General features: G+C 51.2%; 1 protein-coding gene across 1 annotated transcript in view; it reads right to left on the bottom strand.

Moving 5' to 3' along the window:
- Nucleotides 1-3,292: 3,292 nt before the first annotated feature.
- Nucleotides 3,293-21,620, bottom strand: part of LOC128109037 (WD repeat-containing protein 1-like) — a 35,566-nt gene continuing 17,238 nt past the window's right edge. The window contains exons 6-15 of the mRNA XM_052736036.1: nucleotides 16,659-16,736; nucleotides 16,372-16,452; nucleotides 15,824-16,057; nucleotides 12,966-13,053; nucleotides 11,090-11,246; nucleotides 9,683-9,770; nucleotides 7,308-7,418; nucleotides 6,360-6,533; nucleotides 5,981-6,125; nucleotides 3,293-4,388 (exon numbers count right to left, since the gene is read on the bottom strand). Coding sequence (XP_052591996.1) covers nucleotides 4,282-4,388; nucleotides 5,981-6,125; nucleotides 6,360-6,533; nucleotides 7,308-7,418; nucleotides 9,683-9,770; nucleotides 11,090-11,246; nucleotides 12,966-13,053; nucleotides 15,824-16,057; nucleotides 16,372-16,452; nucleotides 16,659-16,736 — 1,263 coding nt within the window. The 3' untranslated portion in view covers nucleotides 3,293-4,281. The remainder of the gene's footprint in view (nucleotides 4,389-5,980; nucleotides 6,126-6,359; nucleotides 6,534-7,307; nucleotides 7,419-9,682; nucleotides 9,771-11,089; nucleotides 11,247-12,965; nucleotides 13,054-15,823; nucleotides 16,058-16,371; nucleotides 16,453-16,658; nucleotides 16,737-21,620) is intronic.

Raw genomic sequence — 21,620 nt, 5'->3', positions numbered from 1 at the left:
GCCTGCCCTTTCCTAAACAGAAACAGAGGAGGAGTAAATTGGGGGGTGGGAACAGAGGGGGATGAGGGAGAGGGACTGGGAGAGGAGGAAGAAGAAATGGTAACCGGGATATAAAACAAACAAACAAACAAATAAATAAAAACAAACAAAAATCCGGGGCCATGGTATCATCTGGCCTGGGTCCGTGGCCCTACTGCAGCCAGGGTCTATGTTGATGTCTGAGACTCCTGTTACCATTGAAAGACATGCGGACCATGTTAGTGTCTGAGGGCCACACTGCCACTGAGGTTATGTCAGTCTGAGTGGCCTGCACTGCCACTGGGGTCAATAGTGACATCCAGACCCAGCGGCTGCTGAGGGCCATGTCTGGGTCCGTAGTCCTACCAAGGCTGGAGTCTGTGCTGAAGTCTGAGACCTGTGTTGCCACCCAAGGACACACGGAAGCCCAGGGTTGGGGCTGTGACCTGTGGCCTTGTTGGTGTACGGGGGCCCATGTCACTGCCAGAGCCATCCTGATCTGAGTAACCAGTGCTTCCACCCAGAGCCAGCATGTCGTCCAGGCCCAAGTTGCTGCCAAGGGCCATGTCTGGGTCCATGGTCCAGCTGCAGCTGGGGTCTGAGTTGACGTCTCTGGCCCGTGTCACCTCAAGGGGGCCTTAAGAACCATGTGTGATGAAATCAGAGGGCCCTGCTGCTTGCTGGCCCTGGCACTCAGGGGAGATGGCTCCACCCCCACCACAGAACTGACCCTGATAACATGGGTGTAGGGGGCTGACTCCACCTCTTCACCTGAGGCCAGTGGCTGGGACCAGCTCACCTACCACATAGGCCTACCCTAACATCTACTCCATCTAGGACCTGCTGGAGCTCGTGAAGGGGCTGGTCCCGTGGAACGATATCTGCAGGATCTCCATGACTCAGGGTGGCCACAGGATAACCCAGAGGAGTTTCGGTGAGGATCTGGTGATGATGGTGTACCAGAAACCAGAGGCCTTGAACCAAACTCATTGCAATGAACATTGGCAAGTAAAGCTGATTGGACAAAAGGGTATACTATAGGGCAGAGCACAGCCAATGCCACCAGGATGAATGGTGTTGGAGAGGTGGGAAAGATGGAGAGGGCAAGAGTTTTTGTTTTGTTCTTGTTTTTGTTTGCTTGGTTGGCTTTGTTTTGATTTAAAAAAAATTTTTTGGTGGGCACTGCAGGGGTGAGGGGAGGATATAGGGGGCCTAGGAGGTGAGTGGAGTTAGGGTGCATGATGTAAAATTCCCAAAGAATCAGTAAATAGGTTTAAAAAAAAGGAAACCATCAAATATAAAAAAAAAAAAAATCTCCCCAAATACCAATGAGTTTGTGTGTGCATGTGTGCATGAGTGCACACCTGTGTGCGTGTTGGCCACCTACTGCTGGGCATGGTTTGTATATCCAGTGAGTGTCCATTGGAGAAAACTGCCCCTTAGGGTGAGAATTAGGCATCCATGTCGCCTGAAGCTGGTTGATGAGCCCTGCTGGTGTACATGCTATTCTGATTCATTGTAGCCTAGGGGAGGGGGGTGTCTTAGGATCTTTGCCACTTTGGGCAGACAGAGCTGTACCTTTTTTTTTTTTTTCTCTAGACAAGGTTTCTGAGGTTTTGGTGCCTGTCCTGGATCTCACTCTGTAGACCAGGCTGGCCTCGAACTCACAGAGATCCACCTGGCTCTGCCTCCCGAGTGCTGGGATTAAATGCTTGCGCCACCGCTGCCCGTCAGAGATGTACTTCTTAAATGTAGTTGACTGGTGTAGAGCTGTTATCCTGGCTCAAAGTGGAGGAGGGCAGGTCCTATCCCACTGCTGTGAATGCTTCTCCAAGAAATCAGTGGCTGCAGCCAAGGGTGCTCAGGTGTGTGGCCACGAGTAATGGCAAACCACTGGCTTGGAAAAAACTGCTCACGCCCCTCCCAGAGTAGACTTTACCCTGACATTCTGTGCTCCCTTGGAGCTTTCACGTACAGATCTTGTTGAAATGATGAGGGTCATGGGTGTGGGTCACTTTTGATAAGCTTCCATAGAAACGAAGCCAACCCCACTAGCGTGCCTCAGCCGGAGACAATTGAAACGGGGTCACTTGATAGGCATTATCTTGCAGTGTGGTTTCTATTTCCGTATTTTGAAGATTGTACTATTTTTATGAAAAAAAAAATTGCCAGGCCTCAAACTCACGGAAGTGTTCCCTGGTCTGGTAGCGTCTGTATCATTTCTCACACTGTCAACTCTCTTGCCAGCATTCATTACGAATATAGTCAGATGCCACCACTTTAACTCTTGGTTTGTCTTAGAACCAAGTCTGGGGGCTGCAGAGATGGGTTAAGAGCACTTACTGAACAACCTTGAGGACCAGAATCCAGGACCTAGCACTCATACAAGCCAGGTGTCCATGCATGACCGTGCCTCCAGCTCCAAGGCAGTCAGACAGGCTTGCTGGCTTGCAGTCGGAGAGCACGGGCCCCAGGCTGTGGGAGAGGTCCGGACTCAACAGCTTCCGGCCTCTACATGTGTGTACTTGTAGTGCACATGCACTTATATTCACACACAAATAAAGCTTGTATTTAAAATCACAAAACCAAACCCACTTTTCATTGAAATCTCCCTTGGAGCTTTCTACTCTGAAGCAAATGGTTCCTTTTGTCAAACTTCTCACCTCTGATGTCCCTCTAACTTCACATGATTTAAGAACCAGACAGGTCACCATCCCTCAGGTGCTGCCCACTCTCATCCACTGACTCCTTGAGAGGAAAGCATCTGGACTCACTGCCAAAGGTGTTTCTGACCTTGCTGTGTGGTGCTTTGCATTTCAGATAATGTAATTTAATTTTCTTGATTTCTGGTGTCCTTTTACACTTGAAAGGCAAGAGCAATATCAAGAAGCTGAGAAGAATATTTTTATGGGGACTACAAACCGGCATCTAAGAGCAATGCCTTTTGCTTTGAGTTGTTTGGGCTGTACTAGGAGTTTTCTCAAACACCCAGATCTAGTTCCGGGCTTGAGGTATTAAGGCTGGTCACAGACAGGAGGGGGAGGTAGCATCTAGACAGCATCAGGCCCAATGCTCAGTTTACAAATGAAAGCTGGGCCCTAAGGGGTTGGGCCAGGCCACTGGGGTCTGGAAGCAGGGATGGGAACCAGAATAAGAGTCCTGGTTTCTCTGGGGCTATCCTTCCATGTGATGGCCACAATGGGGGTGGCTGGTGGGTCCTCCAAAGCCCTCCTCCCTCCCACATGCACCACCACACAGAGCCAATGATCCACAATCAAGAGAAAAGATATTTAATTATTTCTCAGTCTAATCTCTTAAAGCGCTCAAAGTGTTTTCACAAGTGCAAGGGGAGGGATTGTTCTCAGCCAACATTTACCAGTGATTCCGACACACGCAAAGAAACTGCCAATCACGGTGCTTTATACTTACTTTAATTTCTGCACTGAAAAAGAAAAAAAAAGGTAAAAACATGACAAGGTACAGTGACATCATCTTGTCCTTAATCTCTGCTCTTGGGGCCAGAGGGTGGGGGGTAGACAGGAAAACATTGAAGCATGGTGATCATGTGACCAGGACACCTCAGTCTGGCTAAGAAGGGCTCTACTCGCCTAGACACAGTACTCTCAGCAAGCCAGCTCAGGAACAAGACAGACAACAGTCAAGATACATTAAAAAAACAAAACAAAACAAACAAAAACCCCATAAACATGATTCCATTCTTAAAATCAAGCACAAAATCTGACAGTGGGATCTGGGGACGGCTCCAGGGAGACAGCCATGTGACCTGACTTACACCAAGGAGCAGACACCTGCTCTACACAGAAGGCGGACAAAGGGGTCTGCAGAGCAGCCCCTCCTCCCCAGTGCAGCTGCATCCTGCATGGGAAAGGGGAGCCATGGCCTGCTCCCTACCCAGCTTCCTGATAAGCGGCAAGAGCCACAGGGGCTGGGGTCTGTGCTTTGGAGGCTGCTGCCTCTGGAATGTTCCACGCTCTCACGGTCTGGTGGGCTGTAAGTTTTAGGTACGCTCCACATGCTGTTTCAAGTGCTTGCTTTATTTCTCATGTGCAAACTGTTACTGTCTAAAGCTTTCAGAAGGACGCTTACAGACATGGACACCCTGCAGAGAGGAGGGTATTCGCAGGCCCTGCTCACTCCCGGGGCAGGTGGGAAAGGGAGCGTTACAGAAATAGTTAAGAGAAGGGTGCTCCGAGGCAGTTAAAAATCTAGTCCCTGATTCAGTCCGTGGGGCGAGCGGCGTCCTCAGTAGGTGATTGTCCACTCCTTCACAGAGGCGTCATGGGAGGTGGTGACTAGTGTGTGCTCGTCCAGCCAGGCCAAGCTGCTGACATGGTGCAGCCGGTGAGCATCTGGGAAAAAGAGTGCATTTGAGGAGATGGACCCACTCTGCCTCTCCCTATTATTTGATGAAGAGAGAGGCAGGGGGCTAGAGTCATCTGTGAGAACCAGAAACTACCACAGTGGCAGTTTCATTTTCACAAGGACAAGTTTGTAAGGACAGAGGCAGGACCAGGTGAGGTCAGCCTTGTACCAATCCCAGGCAAACCAACAGTAACTCCCGGCTTCTGACCACCCACACCAAGTGGTCCACAGGACCTACATTTACAGACGCAACCAATCAAGCAGGGAAGAGTCAGCTCCACAATGGCTCTGGCTGTGCTCAACAGACAAATCAGTTACTCGGAACACCACGGCACGACAAGCACTGATGTGGCATGTACACTGTTTTGCCAACTAACCGTGGTTTGAAGTGTACCCCATGTCAGCTTACATGCACATGGTGCTATGCCATTCCAACAAAGGACTCAAGGTCTTTGGATGTGGAGGAGCTCCTGTAACTAGTGTCCTGTGTGGCACTAAAGTGGAAGGGGCCAGGTATGGACAACAAGAAAGAGGGCTGAGGAACTGTCTGGTGTCCCGTCCAGAAGTCAGTCATACTGGAGTGATGGGACTCCAGCCCTGAGATCCTGGACCTTTGTGGTTCCTTCAGCCCCAACTTCTCATAAAGCCTCGAAGTTCCAGGGAAAGAGTCCTCCAACAGGATTCCCAGTCCCTAGGCCCAGGTGGCTCCCAGCCTGAATCAGAAGCCCCACCCAGGTGGGGCTCAGAAGGTCAGGCCATCCTGGGCCTGAGCACTCCATAAGCTGCAGCACTCTCCACGGCAAGGCCAGCTGTGAGCAGCACCGTATGTTCAGGAGTCTGTGACCACAGCAGACGGATGCCAGCTCCATTCTTAGCACTAGCACTGACATAGTCCCTTACTGATCCATTTCACTGTGAAATTTCTGGATTTCCTTACAAAATAAATGGCTTCTTGGAAGCTGCTTCAGGGTTCCCCCTCCTGCTCGGCTCTCCACGAACACTGACACAGCAGGGAGTGGGCCTCCCTAGCTTGCAGCTGTTGGGGCTTGTCTCAGGACAGCTGTTAAGATAGGCTAGGATCCCCATTCCCGTAAACACAGAAGGTTGCCTCCTATGTAGCAGGTAGACCAAGGGGACAATATAAAATGGTCACTCAGGACCACCAGCCATGTGTGACTCTGGACCGACCAGCAGGAGCAGTATGATACGATGATGGATAATCAGAATAAAGATTCAAAAGTATGTCTCCTTGGAAAAGCAGGGTTCTCATGGCTTCTCCTGAGCTCACTATGGTGAGAGTAAGCTAACTCGGCTGTGGGTTAAGGCACAAGAGCAGGGTGGGGAGAAAAGATGTCAAAAGCCTTTCCTCATGTAGTCCTCCATATGGAGAGCAAGGACTCCTACTGTAGTGAGTGTCTCAGGACCCCCTGCACAGGCCAGCAAAGTGCCTGGTGAGTGCTGGAGGGAAGGACGGAGCCACATCTCCATCAGGTCACTTCTTAAAGCACAGACCCCGGGTCACTTGACCCTAGGAAGCACGGTCAGGGAAGTGACAGGCTGAGGCTCAGGGGTGAGTTACCTTGGATCTTGACTTTGGTCTCTGGGTCACTCAGTGTCCACACATACACCATCATGTCCATGCCACCGGAGGCAAAGTGTTCATTGTCTGGTGACCAGGCCAGGCACACGATTTTTGCATGGTGTCCATAAAAAACATTGTTCTCCTAGTACAGAAAGAAAATAGAGGCGTAAGATCAGAGTGCAGGCCAGAGCACCCCGTGTCCTCCCAGCCAGCCCTCACAGTAACAGGAAGAAGCCCTAGTCTCTGATCACGAGCAGGATGCTCCCAAGAGCTCTACCAGGTGCCTGCCACTCACGGAGATGAGGACAAAGCCCAAGGGCACCTGGCGAAGGTCCTCCCCTGCGCCCTCTAGTATAGGGGTCTGCACCCTACTCACCGAGTAGCCATCAGCCACACTGAACACTGTGACCACCTTGCTGGCATCACACACGGCCAGGAAGGCACCATCATGGGAGTAGGCCAAGTCTGTCACTGGCCCCTTGGCTTCTAGGAGTTTGCCTTCATCCTTTAGTGTGGTGCCCAGGATGGAGTAGACACGCACATTGCCATCCTGTAGGCAGGGACAGGAAGCAGTCACTCCTTATCATACAAACCATGTGCCTCTGTCATAGGGAAGGTCAGGGTTTCATACTGATGCCATGGGATCAGTAGGCACGAGTATGTGCCCGGGCTCCTTCTGCCAAGAAACGGCTGGTTCCTCTTCACATACTGCCTTCAGTATTCACCTCAGCTTCCTCCTCTCCTGGGCAGAAATGACTGGACCCCAGGCCTCCCTAGTCTCATTCTGTGTGTTGGTTGGCTGCCAAGGAGGCCCCATAAATAGTGCCCGTGGTTCCCTGAAAGGTCAACCTGAAGAAAACTGCACAGACAGCTTCCCAGCCTCTGGGGGTACCAGCTGCGCCAGGCAAGCTGCATACACCTGTCTCCGGCAAGCTTCCTGTCACCGTGTGCCAGGCACACCTTGTGTGACAGCTATTCTTGGTTGTTACCTTGACTACATCTGGAATGAACTAAAATCCAAGAGGCTAGGTACACCTGTGAGGTTTCCTTTTCCCCCTTGATTAAAGCATTTGAAGTGGGAACATCCACTTTTAATCCGGATCTTTTGTGTTAGGAAGATGTACCTTTAATCTGGGCTACAGCTGCTGGCCGCCTATCTCAGGGACATGGAAGAAGGAAGCTTGCTCTCCTTGCTCTCTTGCTCTCACTGGCATTAGAGACTACTTCTTCAGGATTCCAGTGTAGACTGAAGACCTTGGCCTTCTCCATGACCCAAATTGCTCAGATAACCGAGGTCATAGGGTAGAAAAGAAAAGAGCCTTACCGAGCCCCCAACAGCCACTGTGTCCCCACCGGGGTGCACGGCCACAACTTCGGGCTCATAGCCAGGGCTGTCGATGCTGAAGCACTTCTTCTGGTCCTTCAGGAGGACAATCTGTGACACGGAAGATGTGGTCAGGTCAGTGGCCCCTTGAGACACTGCTCATCAGCAGGACAGGTGAGTTCTCGTTAAGTGGCTCTGGGCTTTAAGCCACACCCTGGGTCAGTCTCCATCTTTGGATGGAGGCACTTCCTTTCTCACCATAAGGACCATGTTACTGGTAGGTGCAGGCCAGAACTTGAGAAAACATTTAGTGACTGAAGCATGTGAAGTGCTGATCTCTGAAGGGCAAAGGGCAGAAGTGCCAGGAAGGGACTTGGCTCAATCATCGGGGCAGTGGCCTGAGTCCGAGGAGTGAACCTCTGGGTCCTAGGTCATAAGGAACAGCTAATGCCTGCGTCGTGCAGGTTTCTGTTCAGCTTGGAGGATGGTGTGTTACCCATGACAAATGCTGCTGGACACTCAGCACTTGAGTGTCTGTCCAGTTCTTCAGGGCAGCAGGGGAGCTCTGTGGGAACAACTGAGTAACCTCAGATGCAGGAAGGGGGAGAAGCTGGGCAAGCATAGCACAGTGGGTGCGGGGTGGGGCGGGTGGGGTAGGGGGTCTGCAAATGTACCGCTCTGAGAGAACCCTCAAGTCCTACCCTGCTCTAAGAAAGGCGGAAGACTGTGTGTGGACAAAGCTACACCACACTCAGCCATGCTGGGGTCAGCCATGCTTGCCTGAGTAGCAGACACTTCCATGAGTCCACTGTCAGGACTGTGGAGATATGTGGCAGCCTGATCTTGACTAAAGTACCTGTTGGTTAGGGGTCATGATCACACATGGACCTCGGCTTGTCCTCAACAACCAGCAGATACTATGGTGTACACACATGCATACAAGAGAACAGCTCTCCTACTGGGAGATGGTGCTCTCATCTGCTAACACTCCGGGGGAATTTGCCACCACCTTCTGAATGGCAGGTAGTCTGAATCCTTGCTTTCACCCACCTTGGGTAATTCTTCTGATCAGCCTCAAGGACAGGGTAAGTTTATGGCCACTGTAACCTCAGATGAAGTAACTGGGGCCTGGGACAAGGAGGTGCTTGTCTGAGGCCTTGCCACAGAAAAGGCCCTAAGTCCTCACGCACTGTTCACCAAGGCCAGGTGCTGATACAAGGCCAACAGATCTGTCATCGAGAAGCAGCTGCCAAGGCACCCCGTGCAGCACATTCCTTTTTGTGCCTTGTGGCTGCCCAGACTGAGTGCAGTAATTATTTGGCAGCGATATCTGATTATCTGGGACACAGAATTCACTCTCCCTTTAGCAATCAGCTTCATAGACTAGGGAAGGGTGGCAGATCCTGAATGGCCCTTTCTTCAGCAGGGTCTGTCACTCAAGCCAATAGGAAGGAACCACTAGTCAGTTGCTGGTTCTGACCACATGATGGGATGCCTGGGTTTGCAGAGATGGCATGTTGTGAAGCAGAATTCTGCACAAAAGTAGGTCGGGCACAGATGTGAGCCAAGGGCTGTTCTAGACATCTAGAGGAAAAGCTACGCAGGGACTGCAGAGCGTTAGACCCTATCATGGCCTGGGATCCACCTTAGCCTCATGTGGCACTGTTACTCAGTGGCTAAGCTAGACAAGGAGTATGACAAATGCATCTTCATGATCACCCTGTGCGCTCAGAGAGGGAGAGCTTCACCAGGGGAGGGCAAAGATCTGGAGGACGATGACAAAACCATAGGCCGAGTGCCTCAGACCTCATGGACCCATGGCTCTACAGTCTGGTCTGATGCTTAAGAGACCAGCTCTGCCCTCTTCCTGTGTCTCAATTTAGGGGGCAGTACTCTGCCTAACAGTTAGGCCCTAATTAGTACCACAGTGAGTTCACGCAAAGACAAGTGAGCCTGCAGCACAGAACACTGGCTACAGGTGCCTGTCAACCTGACGCGACCTAGAGTCACCTGCAAGAGGGAACCTCAACTGAAGAGCTGCTTTGATCAGACAGTTCTGTGGGGCACTGTCTTGACTACTAATTGACACAAGGAGAGCCCAATTCACTGTGCGAGGTACCATCCCAGGCAGGCAGTCCCGGGACAGGTAAGGAAGCTAGCCGAGCAGAGTTCCTGTTCTGCTGGTCCTCAATGAAGGACTGTGATGAAGATTAAAAGTCAAATAAACCCTCTCCTCCCCGTTAGTTTTGGTGTATGTTTTACCACAGCATCAGAAAAGGAAACCGGAACATGGGACATGGATGAAATTCAGAAACTAAACAGGAGTTATACATCTCATATCCCACTACTTCTGGTCAAAATATAGCCAACCATACCTGTCCAATGCACACGACCACGGTATATCCCCCAGGGCCAACAGCTACACACTTTGGTTGAACATCCAGTTTCACAACGCCTTGTCCACTGTTGGGGAGGGGGAGGGGAGGGCAGTTACTTCCACGTTCAGGTGGCTCAGCGTGATATCAATACACACCCCGCAAAAACTGCACCACTTAACTATGAGGAGCAAAAGATCTTACTGTAACCTCTCCTTAAGGGCAACTTGCTAAAATCTGAGGTGACAAAACAGGGCACGGGGGTCTTTTTATCGCGAAGGGAGAGCAGAGCGGGGAAAAGGTGGCAGCACCAAGTGCAGGTTAGAGGGAACTGCAGACGCTTGCTGTGCTAAATGCGGACATGCTAGTCTCGCACCATCTGCAGCCCCACGACTGGAATTTTCTAGGTACATACAGAACTGAGTTCTGCTCCTTCTATGGGTCCTAGCTGCTAGAACTCTAATACCTTTAATGAAGATCCCAGTTCCCTCTTATATTAGACAAATGCTATCAAAACTCATCTGGAATAACTTATAGCCATATCTTTCTTGAAAACATTAACTAGCAAGCTTCCACAGAACTGATCCAAGCCATGGTTGGCCTCTAGAGGGCCTAAGTCCTGGCAGCCATGGGTTGCCAACAGGACTTTAATGAGTCATGTCAAGACAATAAGGAAGCCGGCAGCCGAGAACCCTGGGTTCTGGGGAGCCTTCATTCTCAGATGCCCAGTGGCCATTGGTCAGAACACAGCACACACTGGCAGGTCTGCTATCAGCCAGGCACATACCTGGGGTAGGGTGACTTATAAAGATGAACCCCCACCCACCCCATCCCTTGTCAGACACATTCCAGCAAGATGTGAGTCTACCAGGAAGTGCTCTACAGGGCGGGGGGGGGGGGGGGGGGGTAGGGAGGTCTTGCTAAGGTCAGTGGGTCTGCCTCTGAGCCAACAACTTAGAGCAGCCCATCTAGCCCCCTTGCCTGCTCTCACCTCTCATTGCTGTGGATGGACACCTCTGATTCAGTGTCCACTTACCCCTAAAAAGGAGGTGGCCCCTCACACCTGGCACCTGGCATGCCATGAGTCTGCGAGCGTCACCTGACCTTTTCAATAGCCCAAACTCTGCTGTCACTACCTTCACTGGCAGAAAGACACAAAGCAGAGCAAACAAGTGAATGACGCATGGGCTGCAGGCTGCTTTGGGGTAGGGGCTACAGCTGGTCACGTCTGTGAGCCCAGTTACCAGGGCCCTGCTGCTCAGCACCCTGGGCTTGGTACCTGAATGCTGTTCAGAAACAAAGGGCAGACAGGCAGACAAGAACCACCTGACCTGGACCCTTACAGGCACTGGGGGCCCATTCTGGGCCTCTCTGGAGCCATGGTTGGCTTCCTTGGGCAGGACTTACCTGTAGTCCCTCAGTGTTAGGTTGGTGTACCGCACAGTGTCGTCCATGCTGCAGCTGACCAACTGCCCAGACTCATCCACCGTCATCCTGGACACCTGATTTGTGTGGCCTTTTCCGGAGAAGGAGTCATTCTCTCCCGTCTCTGAATCCCAGTAATGTGGAGTGTGATTAAGGAGAAACGAGGCCTCGGGATGGTGGTGACTACTGCTCTGGAAAGGCCTGGCTACCCTTCACGCAGGCAGAAGATTCTGCAGGAAGGACAGGAGGCATTCTCACGGATGGCCAAGCTTGGAATTTCAGAGAGCTAAGGCAGTGTGAGGCAGCCTGGCTACTAGCCAAAGAACCAATGCAATAAAAAGCACAGCTTCCTTTAAGAATGCATGTAAAGCCAGTGTGTTGGACACAGGCAGACTTGTCTCTCATGGCCAAGACAGCGGACACACTGGATGTATAACAGTCCAAAATCTATCTCTCTGGGTGTTGATACAATGTATGGTAATCCAGGAAGTTCCATGACATGTGCTACTTGTAGTCAGAACACTGCAACACAATAAACACTCTCTATATAGTATTATAACCTCTGGACTGTAGGGTACACAAATTATTTCAGGTTTAGACTTGGGTCCCACTGACAAGGCAGGTATCTCTATAAATAATCTGGAAACAAGAACACGGAGAAAAAAAAAAGTCCACTGGGACTCTGCATATAAGCCAAATGCTCATTTTGTCTTTCCTGAATCAGTAGCTGAGGCTATGACTATCCCCAGGTGAGCTGGCTATGCTCCAATGTTCACCTAACTATTGCCTAGGTGCTACTGGGTACCAGCCTGAGGGTAGATGAGGCCCACCTTCCAGGGGTGATGTGTGGATACTGAGCCTGGGGTGTTCAGGGATTAGAGGGTGTGGTTAAGAGTGCATAACACAAGAAACTCAGTTCAAGTGAACATCACCATTCTGTGGGAGACTCAGGATACATGAGCTGTAGGGACAGAAATCCAGACATGAGCTCTGAAGGACCCAGTTCAAGTGTTGAGTACAGGGAGTGGGTAAGGGACACAGGTGGTGCCGATGACCCTGGTTACAACTGCAGGACACACTGGCCCTAGGGGCTGCCTGGTCATCAGCTACAACACTTTTCCTTGCCTAGTAGCAGAGGGTGGGTTATTCGCCCTTCCCAGGATGGGAGATCTTCCCGGGTCTTAGGAAAACCTGAGACAAAGTAGGTTTGGGAGGCATGCTGTAGGGTACTGCGATAGCCTTCTCTGGGAAGGCAGCAGCATGTGGATGAGAGGCCATCGTGCAGAGGACGCCTTGGAGCGAGCGCACACGACAGGCGACAGAGCACGAGCATGGCAGGCATGCCTCTAATGGTTCCACACCTCCTAAAAAAGCCGACGTTCCTGGGGTAAGGGGCACGGAGAACCCACTCCCCGCTGAGTTCGGGCCCCAGCTCCGTTCTTGACAGTTTATGTACTTTTAGGAAGGGCACCTTGCCTCTCTGGGTTCCACTTTCCTCACGTTTAAAACAAAGTGCCTCTGCTGAAGGGTCTAAGTCCTGAATCCTAAGACTCAATGATTTCATTGCCAGTGATAGACCTGGACACAGCAAGGCGCCATTATTACAGAAAAAGGAGTTCAAGTGCAGAGACCTCAAGCACCATGCTAGGCTGAGCAGCAAGCAGGGCCCAGGCTTCCTTCTGCCGAAGGCCTGGAGAAGTCAAGGTACCAGGCGCAGACAGAGGTACCAGAGGTCAACCTGTTTAGTGAGTACAGCTGGCCTGGTGCCATCTGGCTGGTCCAGCCTCCAGCACCATGGGAACAGAAAAGTTCTCTCTCTTGCCAGTGTGTCTGTGCCAGCTCCCCAGTCAAAGGATATTGATATGTCCATCGTGGCTCCCGGAATAGATGTAGGACTTGCCACCATTTTTATGCACTGTCAGACACTGGATGGATTTGCTGTGACCCTGAGAGGGAGACAACGGGACGGGGTGAGCTGAAGTAGCACATCCTACCCTGCCAATCATCAGCTGAGCTGTGCTGGAACCCCAGCAGACACATTGCCCACAAAGAAGTCATGAGCCACAGCCAGCCAGGCATCTCCCAGTCAGCTGATCAGACAAACCAGCATATGCTGCCTCCCTCAATACCTAAAACCTACTTGGGCTAAGGACAAGGTCTACACCAAAGCCTAGCACTCAGGGACCTAAGCCACCTGTAGAAGGAAACACTGCCCCTGCTGCCACCCATGAGAACATCAGCTGGGTCTCTCATGGGGGTGAGGCAGCCAGGACAGGATTGTACACTGGAGGCTCTGGAGCTCTAGGGCTGACCACTTTGGCTCAGGCCCTCCTCGGTACTGATTTTCCCTAGTACTCCTTGTTTTGTACACAGGACTATCTAGAAAGCGCCTCCCTCTCACCTTCTCTGAAATTGGCTCAGACAGTACTTCTCAAGTGTGCTCTAGACTAACCCTTTCCCTGTTCCTACTAGTCTCTGCTGTTTTCCAGCAACACTTGATGGCTTCCCGGTCTGCTTCATGCTTGGGGCTTCCTCCTTACATCCTGTCTCAGGGATCCTGTGGGTCTCCTTTGTTGCCACAGCATGGCATTTACCCTCCTAACAGTGACAGTCCTTGGTGGAATGCACTGTGAAACCCCTGAAGAGCTATGAGCCCAGGGAGTGTTCTGTTCAATGCAGCACGGGCCTCACAGGAGCCCAGCAGACTGCCTGGCCTGCTGCATAAAAACCGAAGCTCAGCAAGATTCCAGGGGACCTGTGTGCTTCCTGGTTGACTGTGCCAACAGCCTTGCCTGAGAGATTTAAGATTGCAGCCCTCGACACAATATCTAGTCCTCTCTAAGGCAGGGTTGTTTAACAAGCTAATATTCTTAGGTGATTCTCACACACCCTCAAGCTTGAGAAACAGGCTAGAGAAAGCACCCCAAAGGCCAGCTCCATAGACCCTGAGTGAGTCCCTTTGGGCAGCCAGGAAGCTGTTCACTATAAAACTCCCAGGTAAGATGGCCAAGTAGCCAGGAACAGAATCACATTCCAATCGCAAACTTCTGGTTCACTGGTACAGGTCATGCTCTCTGTAGCCTGAGAGTGGCAGCTGCCACCTGGCACGAGCCGTACAGCTGTACCAAGAGGATGAGCTGTAGGTTTCTCTGCGAACTTCAGTCTGTACAACTTCTCACCACTGAAACTGGAGCCCCAGCACAGAAGTGTCTGTCTCTGGGCAGCTTCGGCTTCCCATACGCACTTCCCAATGCTCTGTCACACACCCAGCCCTGGTCTGGGACCTAACAATAGATAGAGGGGCTCCCAATCCTGTCCTCAGGGCCAGCAGCAAGTTACCCTGTTCTGAGAAGTCACTCAATGGGGCTGGAGTACACTCTCACCTACAGAGTGGGGCCTGTGACCCTGTATATTTGGGCCCTTTGAATAGCAGGCTGCATTGGTGAGAGAAGAGCTGGGCTGGGGTCTTTACTGGAGCAGTTTAAAACGTCAACTTTGGAAATTATCAGCAACCAAAACGGGGTGGGGGTCGAGGCATGGAAACTGTGTGCTGGATAGTTTTATGTCAACTTGATACAAACTGAAGTCATCTGAGAAGAGAGAACTTCAATTAAGGAAATGCCTCTAAGATTGGGCTACAGGCCATCCTGTAGAGTATCTTAAGTTAGTGATTGATGAAGGAGGGTCCAGACCATTTTAGGTGGTATTATCCCTGGGCTGGTGGTCTTGGGTTCTACAACAAAGCAAGCTGAGAAAACTCCCTCCATGGCCTCTGTAGCTCCTGCCTCCAGGTTCCTGCCCTGTGTGAGTTCCTGTCCTGACTTCTTTTGATGATGGACAGAGATGTGGAAGTGTAAGCCAAATAAACCCTTTCCTCCCCAACTTGCTTTTGGTCATGGTGTTTCATCATAGCAACAGTAACCCTAACTAAGGCAGCCTGGCTGTGGAAAACCTCCCTTAAAAATCATGGCTCAGTCATTAAGGGCCTGGGGGTCTTGCAGAAGACAGGGCAAAGGTGATCCTGGGCTACTGGTCTCCTGAGGGGCCGACGTGGCAAGGGCAGATGGAGGCAGAAGTCAGATGTTGACTCAGCCAGGGAAGCACAACGGGGCCTGGAGCACCTGGCTTGAGTGAGCCCCAGGGAGGGTTTAGAACCTCAAGTTATGTTCTGTCCAGGGTGGCCGTTGGGGCCTTGGCAGCTCACACAACTCTGTTTGCTTCTGTCCTCTATTCCTGTGAACCCTAGGGTCTCTTTCACACTTATGCCCATTTTTAAACTACACCACGATCCAGAATCAAGGTCCTCCCCCACACCCCCCCCCCCCGATTCCTAGCTGAACCCCCCTTCCTCATTTATTCACTCAGTCTCCCATCTCACCCCACCTGGTCTATATCCTGCCCTAACATTAACTCAGAATGTTTCTGGTCTTGTCTTGCAGTCGTGAGGCACAGTGCAAATCCTAACAGAAAGCCAAGCCCCTCAGGAAACGTGACTTTCAGCAGCAGCAGAGAACAATGCAGACCCCAACTGTGCACTGCTCACAGTGCTTCCAGGGGGCGACTCGTGTCCAAAAGTATCAACCTGACTTCTGCTGAAACTCGCAGGGCCAAGGAAGCCTGGCATCTCCGCTTCCCTTGGCCATCCCTGTTCCCCTCTTTCACAGCAGACCACAGGACTTTGCTTCCCATCCACATCATGCCTAGAACAAGGCTCACCTTGATGACCTGGAGGGGCTTGCTGGGGTTGTTCTTGTCCAAATAGTTGATGTATCCAGACAGGGAGATGCTAAGGAGGTGGTCCTTCTGCCACAGGCAGCCCAGCTGCTGGTCCAGAACATTGGAGCCCATGGGAAATGTGCTGACCACAGAGTTCACGTTGACATCCCAAATCTTGGAGGTTTTGTCTCCAGAGGCAGATAGCAAATGAGTGCTATCGGGACTCCAACTAATCTATTTCAACAGAACAGTGCTGCATGTCAGAGGGAGTCAGGGCCACAGGAGCCCCAAAGCAGCAGTCCACAGCCACCATTTCACAAGAGAGAGCAGGGAACTGAAGGCAGTAGGATGGGCCAGCCTCCGGGGTTCCTGCTCAGTCACTGGCTGCTCCCATCAGTGACTATGACCTTAAAGTTCTGTGCCATGCTCAACTCCTAGCTGCTTACATCAATACTCATCTAGCTTCAAAACAATCTATGATGACTTCAGTAGCAACACAGAACTAACTAAATTAAAACCAGCAAATCAGGAAACATATTCATACTCACAGCATAAATTCCTCCGTCATGGGCCTTGCTTCCTCCAAGGGCACACACTTTCTCTCCTGTCTTTCCATCATAAATGAATATCTTCAAGAAACAAACAAGTTATGTAGAAGCTGGTGTAGTGTGCCATTAGCCCACCATTTCCCTAGCAACTGTGGCTATACAGTTGGAGCCTTGAGCCTCTGAAATGAAATCAGAGACCTCAGGCTGTTGGGCTTTGGGAAGTGGGAACAGGGAGCACTACCATGAACCTGCCTGTGTACAGCCCCTTTCTCTATCCCAGTTCTTACCTGGCCATCAGCGCTGGCTGTGGCAAATCTGTTCCCATCAGGAGAGAAGCGCACACAGTTGACAAAGCGGCTGTGATCCTGCGGGAGAGAGGGCTGTCACACACTGGCCAGAGCTCACAAAAGCTCTCTACTTAAACCACCCCCGCCCCAAACACTGGTAAGATTCATCAGTCCACAGGAACATTTCGAGCTCAGAGAAAGTCCCAGGCAGTCCCTCATGGCATAGCTCAGTATGAAAGGCTATTCTTCAGCCAGGCCTGCCTCCCTTATCAAGTGCCTCCTGATGCATCCTCTTTCCTCTGGGGCCTCAGACAGCTTATGCACTAAATTGCTGGGCTCTGAGATAGCCACACGAGGCACCTCCTGTTAGGCCTCGTTAGCTCTGGGGATGTTTGCTGAAGAACAAATGACGTTTAAAAGAAATCAAGCAGTGGCTGTGACTTCCAATCAGGACAAAGTATCTGAGACCAAGGCCTAAGGCAGGCCAGGGCAGTACCCAGTCTTGGGAGGCAGTGATGGCACCAAGGGCCTCCGCTCTAGTTATGGAGACTCCTTTCTTGTGTTTATTTTTGCCTGCTGTTCTGCTCTTTGCTTACTCTCATACTTCCACCTGTTTCAGAGGCCTTTATCTTTACCTATAGTTTCTCAGTAGGGACAACTCACCACACTGCATGAAGTCCAGTCCCCAGGCAGGGTCTCATAAGCCTATACGCTTCAGCTATGCCACTGTCACAAGCTGCCACTGTTTCAGGCACAGGGCAAACTCTTTACAGCAGAGCATGAGGCCCAAAGAAGGTGAGTAACTTGAGCTGCAGCAGTTGTGAAAATCCAGGCTCCAGTTTCTTGTCCAGCGCTGACTTGCCCACACTGGCAGGCCTGGCGTGCTCTGGCCAAGAGCCACCCTAGTGGGTCAGAGCCTTAACTCCTCAGACTGACTGATCTCCATCCAATCTAACATCTATCTCTAGGTGCAAAGGAGCCTGCTACACAAAAGAGCCTGTGCCCCACATCTGTTAGTCGTGGGACTCAAAGATGATGGAAGCAAGATCTCAGAGCCAAAGCCTTTCCTGATCACTGTGGGGTGGGATACATAGCTTCTTTGGGTCAAAGTCAAATAACCCAAAGGTACTAGCCACAACTAGACCAGAGTATCCAGCCCGCTCCCCCTTAATCCCACCCCCAGCCTAAGGGCCTCACACCGGCTCCTCAAATCCCTGCTCTGCCTATTCCACAGAAAGGAAGCAAAAGAGCCACACTGGTGTCAGCTTACTCCTGGACTCCTCTATTTGGACAGGGTATCAGGGCACTCTAGACCTCAGAGGCCAAAGTACCCATTCCAATAGAGAAACCTGGAGACCAGAGGATGGACCAAGGGTGCCAATTCGTCACTGTGTGAAAAGATGATGTCATGAAAGGAACACTGGGGAAAAGCAGATAGCAAGCACTCAACTCCAGCCTCCAACAAACTCCTTGTCACCTAGCACTTCCCTGGCCAGATGCAGGACGGTCCTAGGAAGCAGTATTGGAAGCACAATCCAGGCTCCAGGACCTCCAACAGGGTCTGGGGCCAAGCTTCAAAGCTTCTACCTCTGTGGGCCTCTCTTGGAAAACGCCCTGGAGACCACACAGGTTTAAGAAGACAAGAAAAGGCTGGACAAAGCAGACAATGAAAGGGGTGACGGAACCCACAGGAGCTCGGTTAGAGCCTGAGCCCATCATTCTGCAACTCAGGCACCAGAGTGCACACGGGCAGGAGACATGTCTGCTCCTGAAATAGACCCTGTGCAGGCAGGGACAGCCAACAGCAGCCCGTAAGCCAAAGAAAACGAGGGCTAAGAATAGCGTTTCCCACAGAGAGGGCCCAGCAGTGTGGAGGGAGAGTTTGCAAAGTGTCTCAGTGAGTTCGGAGGTTCAGCCGCCTCACATGGCTGCCTGAACCCTGCCACTTACTGAGCCAGACAAGCCTTCTGGTCCCCAGCCCAGCCATCCAGAGGGGTCACATTCAACCTCACAGGTCCTGTTTCTAATATCCCTATGTGAAGGCATCCATTCTCCTGGAACTATTCTTGGCCCCCCATAGCCAATATTCAATGAACCTGAATATAGGCTGTGTCAGTGAGTTCCCCAAGAACCCTCTCTCCAACCCCACCCCCCATTCTCTTTCCCCTAAATATCCCCACCTCCCCGTCCTCATCTTCACCACCAAGAAAAAAAGCTTCAAGTAGACATTCAAATCTACTCCACTGATGGCGATTCAGGTGCTCTTGGGCTCCTTGATGGCCTGACTCTGTCATGGACATGCTTACTACCTGGGCTGGCTCATTAAGGACCCTCTGCAGAAGCCCTCCTGGTCTCTCAAAGGGAGAATTGTCTGCAGATGAATAGTACAGCCTTGCTCCAAAATCCCAAAGATCTCCTCTGTGGTTCACCTACAGGGGCCTGCCAAAGAGCATTAATGATCTTTGGGATGTTTCCTGACACCTCAAGTACCATCGGGTCTGCCAGAAGCATTACATGCAGGAAAGGCAAATCCATAACCAGAAAAAGTATCTACTCCAGTAAGGATAAAGCATTATCCTTTCCACGAAGAAGTGGTCCAATGTGGTCTACCTGCCTTGTTTGGCTGGCTACCCTGGGGAATGGTGCCATACTGGGCCTCAGTGTTTGTCTCTGCTGTTGGCAGATCCGGCATTCACCAGCAGCTGTAGCCAGGTCATCCTTGGTGAATGGAAGTCCATGCTGTCAATCCCACGCAAAACCTCCATCTCTGCTACCCGGGCCACTTTGTTCATGGGCCCATTGGGCAACGACAGCGATGGCCAGCAGCAAGATGGTCCCACTCACTCCTTCTAAGGCTAAGGTTGAACCCCTAAGGGAAACCAGTCTTTCTCATCCATGGCACCTCCTATGACCCTGGAGGGTTTCTCCTAAGGTCACTTACTACATGCAAAAACCACAGTGGGAGTGGACAGGTAGTGCTTTGGCCTATTCCACCCTCAAACCTGGACAACACCTAAGTGTGGCAGCCAGGACTGGAAGGTCTAAGTAAGTCTGGCTACAGGTGAACCTGGGCTCACTTCAGAATAGCTCAAGTCTGTGCCCTGCTCTTAACAATGATGTGATGTGATGTGATCTTCAAACTTGGACCAGCAAGTTTGGTGGTTGGATATGATTTTTGTAGATCAGGTCCTATTTATCTTTCTGTCAGCTACTATTTTCCTTCTGAAGCGGGCAAATCACAGGTTGGTTTCACTACATACCACACAGAAATTCCTAACAACTACTTTTTGAGGCAGCAGCTTGAACTCACCCCGCCCCAGTGACACATTATGGGCCTCCTGCCCTGTGCTTGGGAAAACTCTCACAGGGTCACTATCCACTTCAGCCTGGACACCCTTACAAGCTCTGGGTCTCTGCCTAGATACGAGCTGTAAGGTAGAAGGAAGATGGGAGATTGGATGTTTGACTTCAAGGACAGAGTGCCTGTGGGCTGTTCACTTGGATGAAGGTTCTAGCAAGCACAGGCCATTTGGCCTGAAGACAGGAGAAGGAAGTGAAGGAAGCCTGGTTCCCAGCATCCATGGACTAGAAATGAAAGATCTAGTGACAAAGAATTGCTATTTGGATTTCATAGTTAAAAATTTTTTTTCCTCTAACAAAACATGACAACAAAAAAACCCACTACCCTCACATATTTTAATTGCTAAGGCCTCACAGATTTTAATTTTTAAAGCCTTTCACTAGGAAGAGCTCAATGAAGTCCTGTGAACCACTATACCTCTAGCTTTCGATACCAGAACCCACATGTGGGGCTCAGTCCATCTTTAACAGAGAGCCTCACCTTGCATAGGTTTTCTGTTATTTCCCCATCTGTCAGCACACTTGTCCTTAGTTGGGGCAAACTGGGGAGTCTTCCTGCCCTACCCCACCCCAGTCAGAAGAAAGACAGCAGGAGGGAAGCCACAGCAGGGCAAACAGCCCCTGTCTAACCCAAAACTGCAGCTTTACTCCTGCTGGCCAGCTGGCCAAGGTCAGACACATATTCAGTTACTGACTCCAAGTCTCCAGCACCTTACCAATGGGCCCTCTCTCCCTTATGTCAGCTGGGCCTGGGAAACAGCTTTAGATGGAAATGTGAACCCTCCCTACAGCTATGGGGTCTGGAGGAGGGGCCTCCTGGTCTGAGAGCCCAGAGGCACACTTAGCTGGAGGGTAACAGAGCCAACCAGTTCTGTGCCAGGCACTACCTAGGTCTCTGCTCCTTGGTCTACAACCCTTTCTGCATCTTCTAGGCCTCTAGTCAGGATTTAGGGTTGTGGGCTCCAAGGACTTCAGCATAAATGGTGGTGCCCACGTAGAGACAGGGCCAGCTGACACTGTGGGCAAGGGGGCTGTGTACCAGTTGGGCTCCTGGTGAGTCCATACAGAAAATGGTGGAGGGTGCAGGCACAGCAACAAGCCCTGACCCCACGGCTCCATCAATGCTCTTCAGCTGCTGTGCTCTTTCTCCACCAGCGCAAGAGAAAGGCTCACTCCTGCGACAGGAAAGGGAGCCCTACCCACAAACAGCTCAACCAAGAGTCCAAATAGTGTATGTGGAGGTCTGGGGAAGGCAGACTGCATCATTAGAAAATGGTCCTGTTTCTGGTTGCTGCAGAAACCTCATCATCTTCCCTACCTCAAGACCAGACCCCAGAGATTCACTGGCTCAGCATTCCTCAACCCAGAGCCCACGGGGCATCCACCCCTGCTTAAGAACACTGACCTTGAGCTACATCTTTCAACAAAGCTCCCAGAATAGCCATGTCACCACTACCTACCAATGGTAGCCACAGCAGACCAGGATGAGAGCCACAGGAGGTTAAGAGCTTGGCTCAGCACACCTGCTGGACACACAGGCCTCACTTAGCTTCCCCAGGGATGAAACAGAGCCTACTTCACTACAAAGACGGAATCCCTAGA

Source organism: Peromyscus californicus, unplaced genomic scaffold, assembly GCF_007827085.1.
Source record: "Peromyscus californicus insignis strain IS unplaced genomic scaffold, ASM782708v3 Scaffold_13__1_contigs__length_99412109, whole genome shotgun sequence".
Classification (NCBI taxonomy): Eukaryota; Metazoa; Chordata; class Mammalia; order Rodentia; family Cricetidae; genus Peromyscus; species Peromyscus californicus.
The sequence above is the reverse complement of the archived record's forward strand: the minus strand, read 5'-3'. Positions and strand labels throughout refer to the sequence as shown.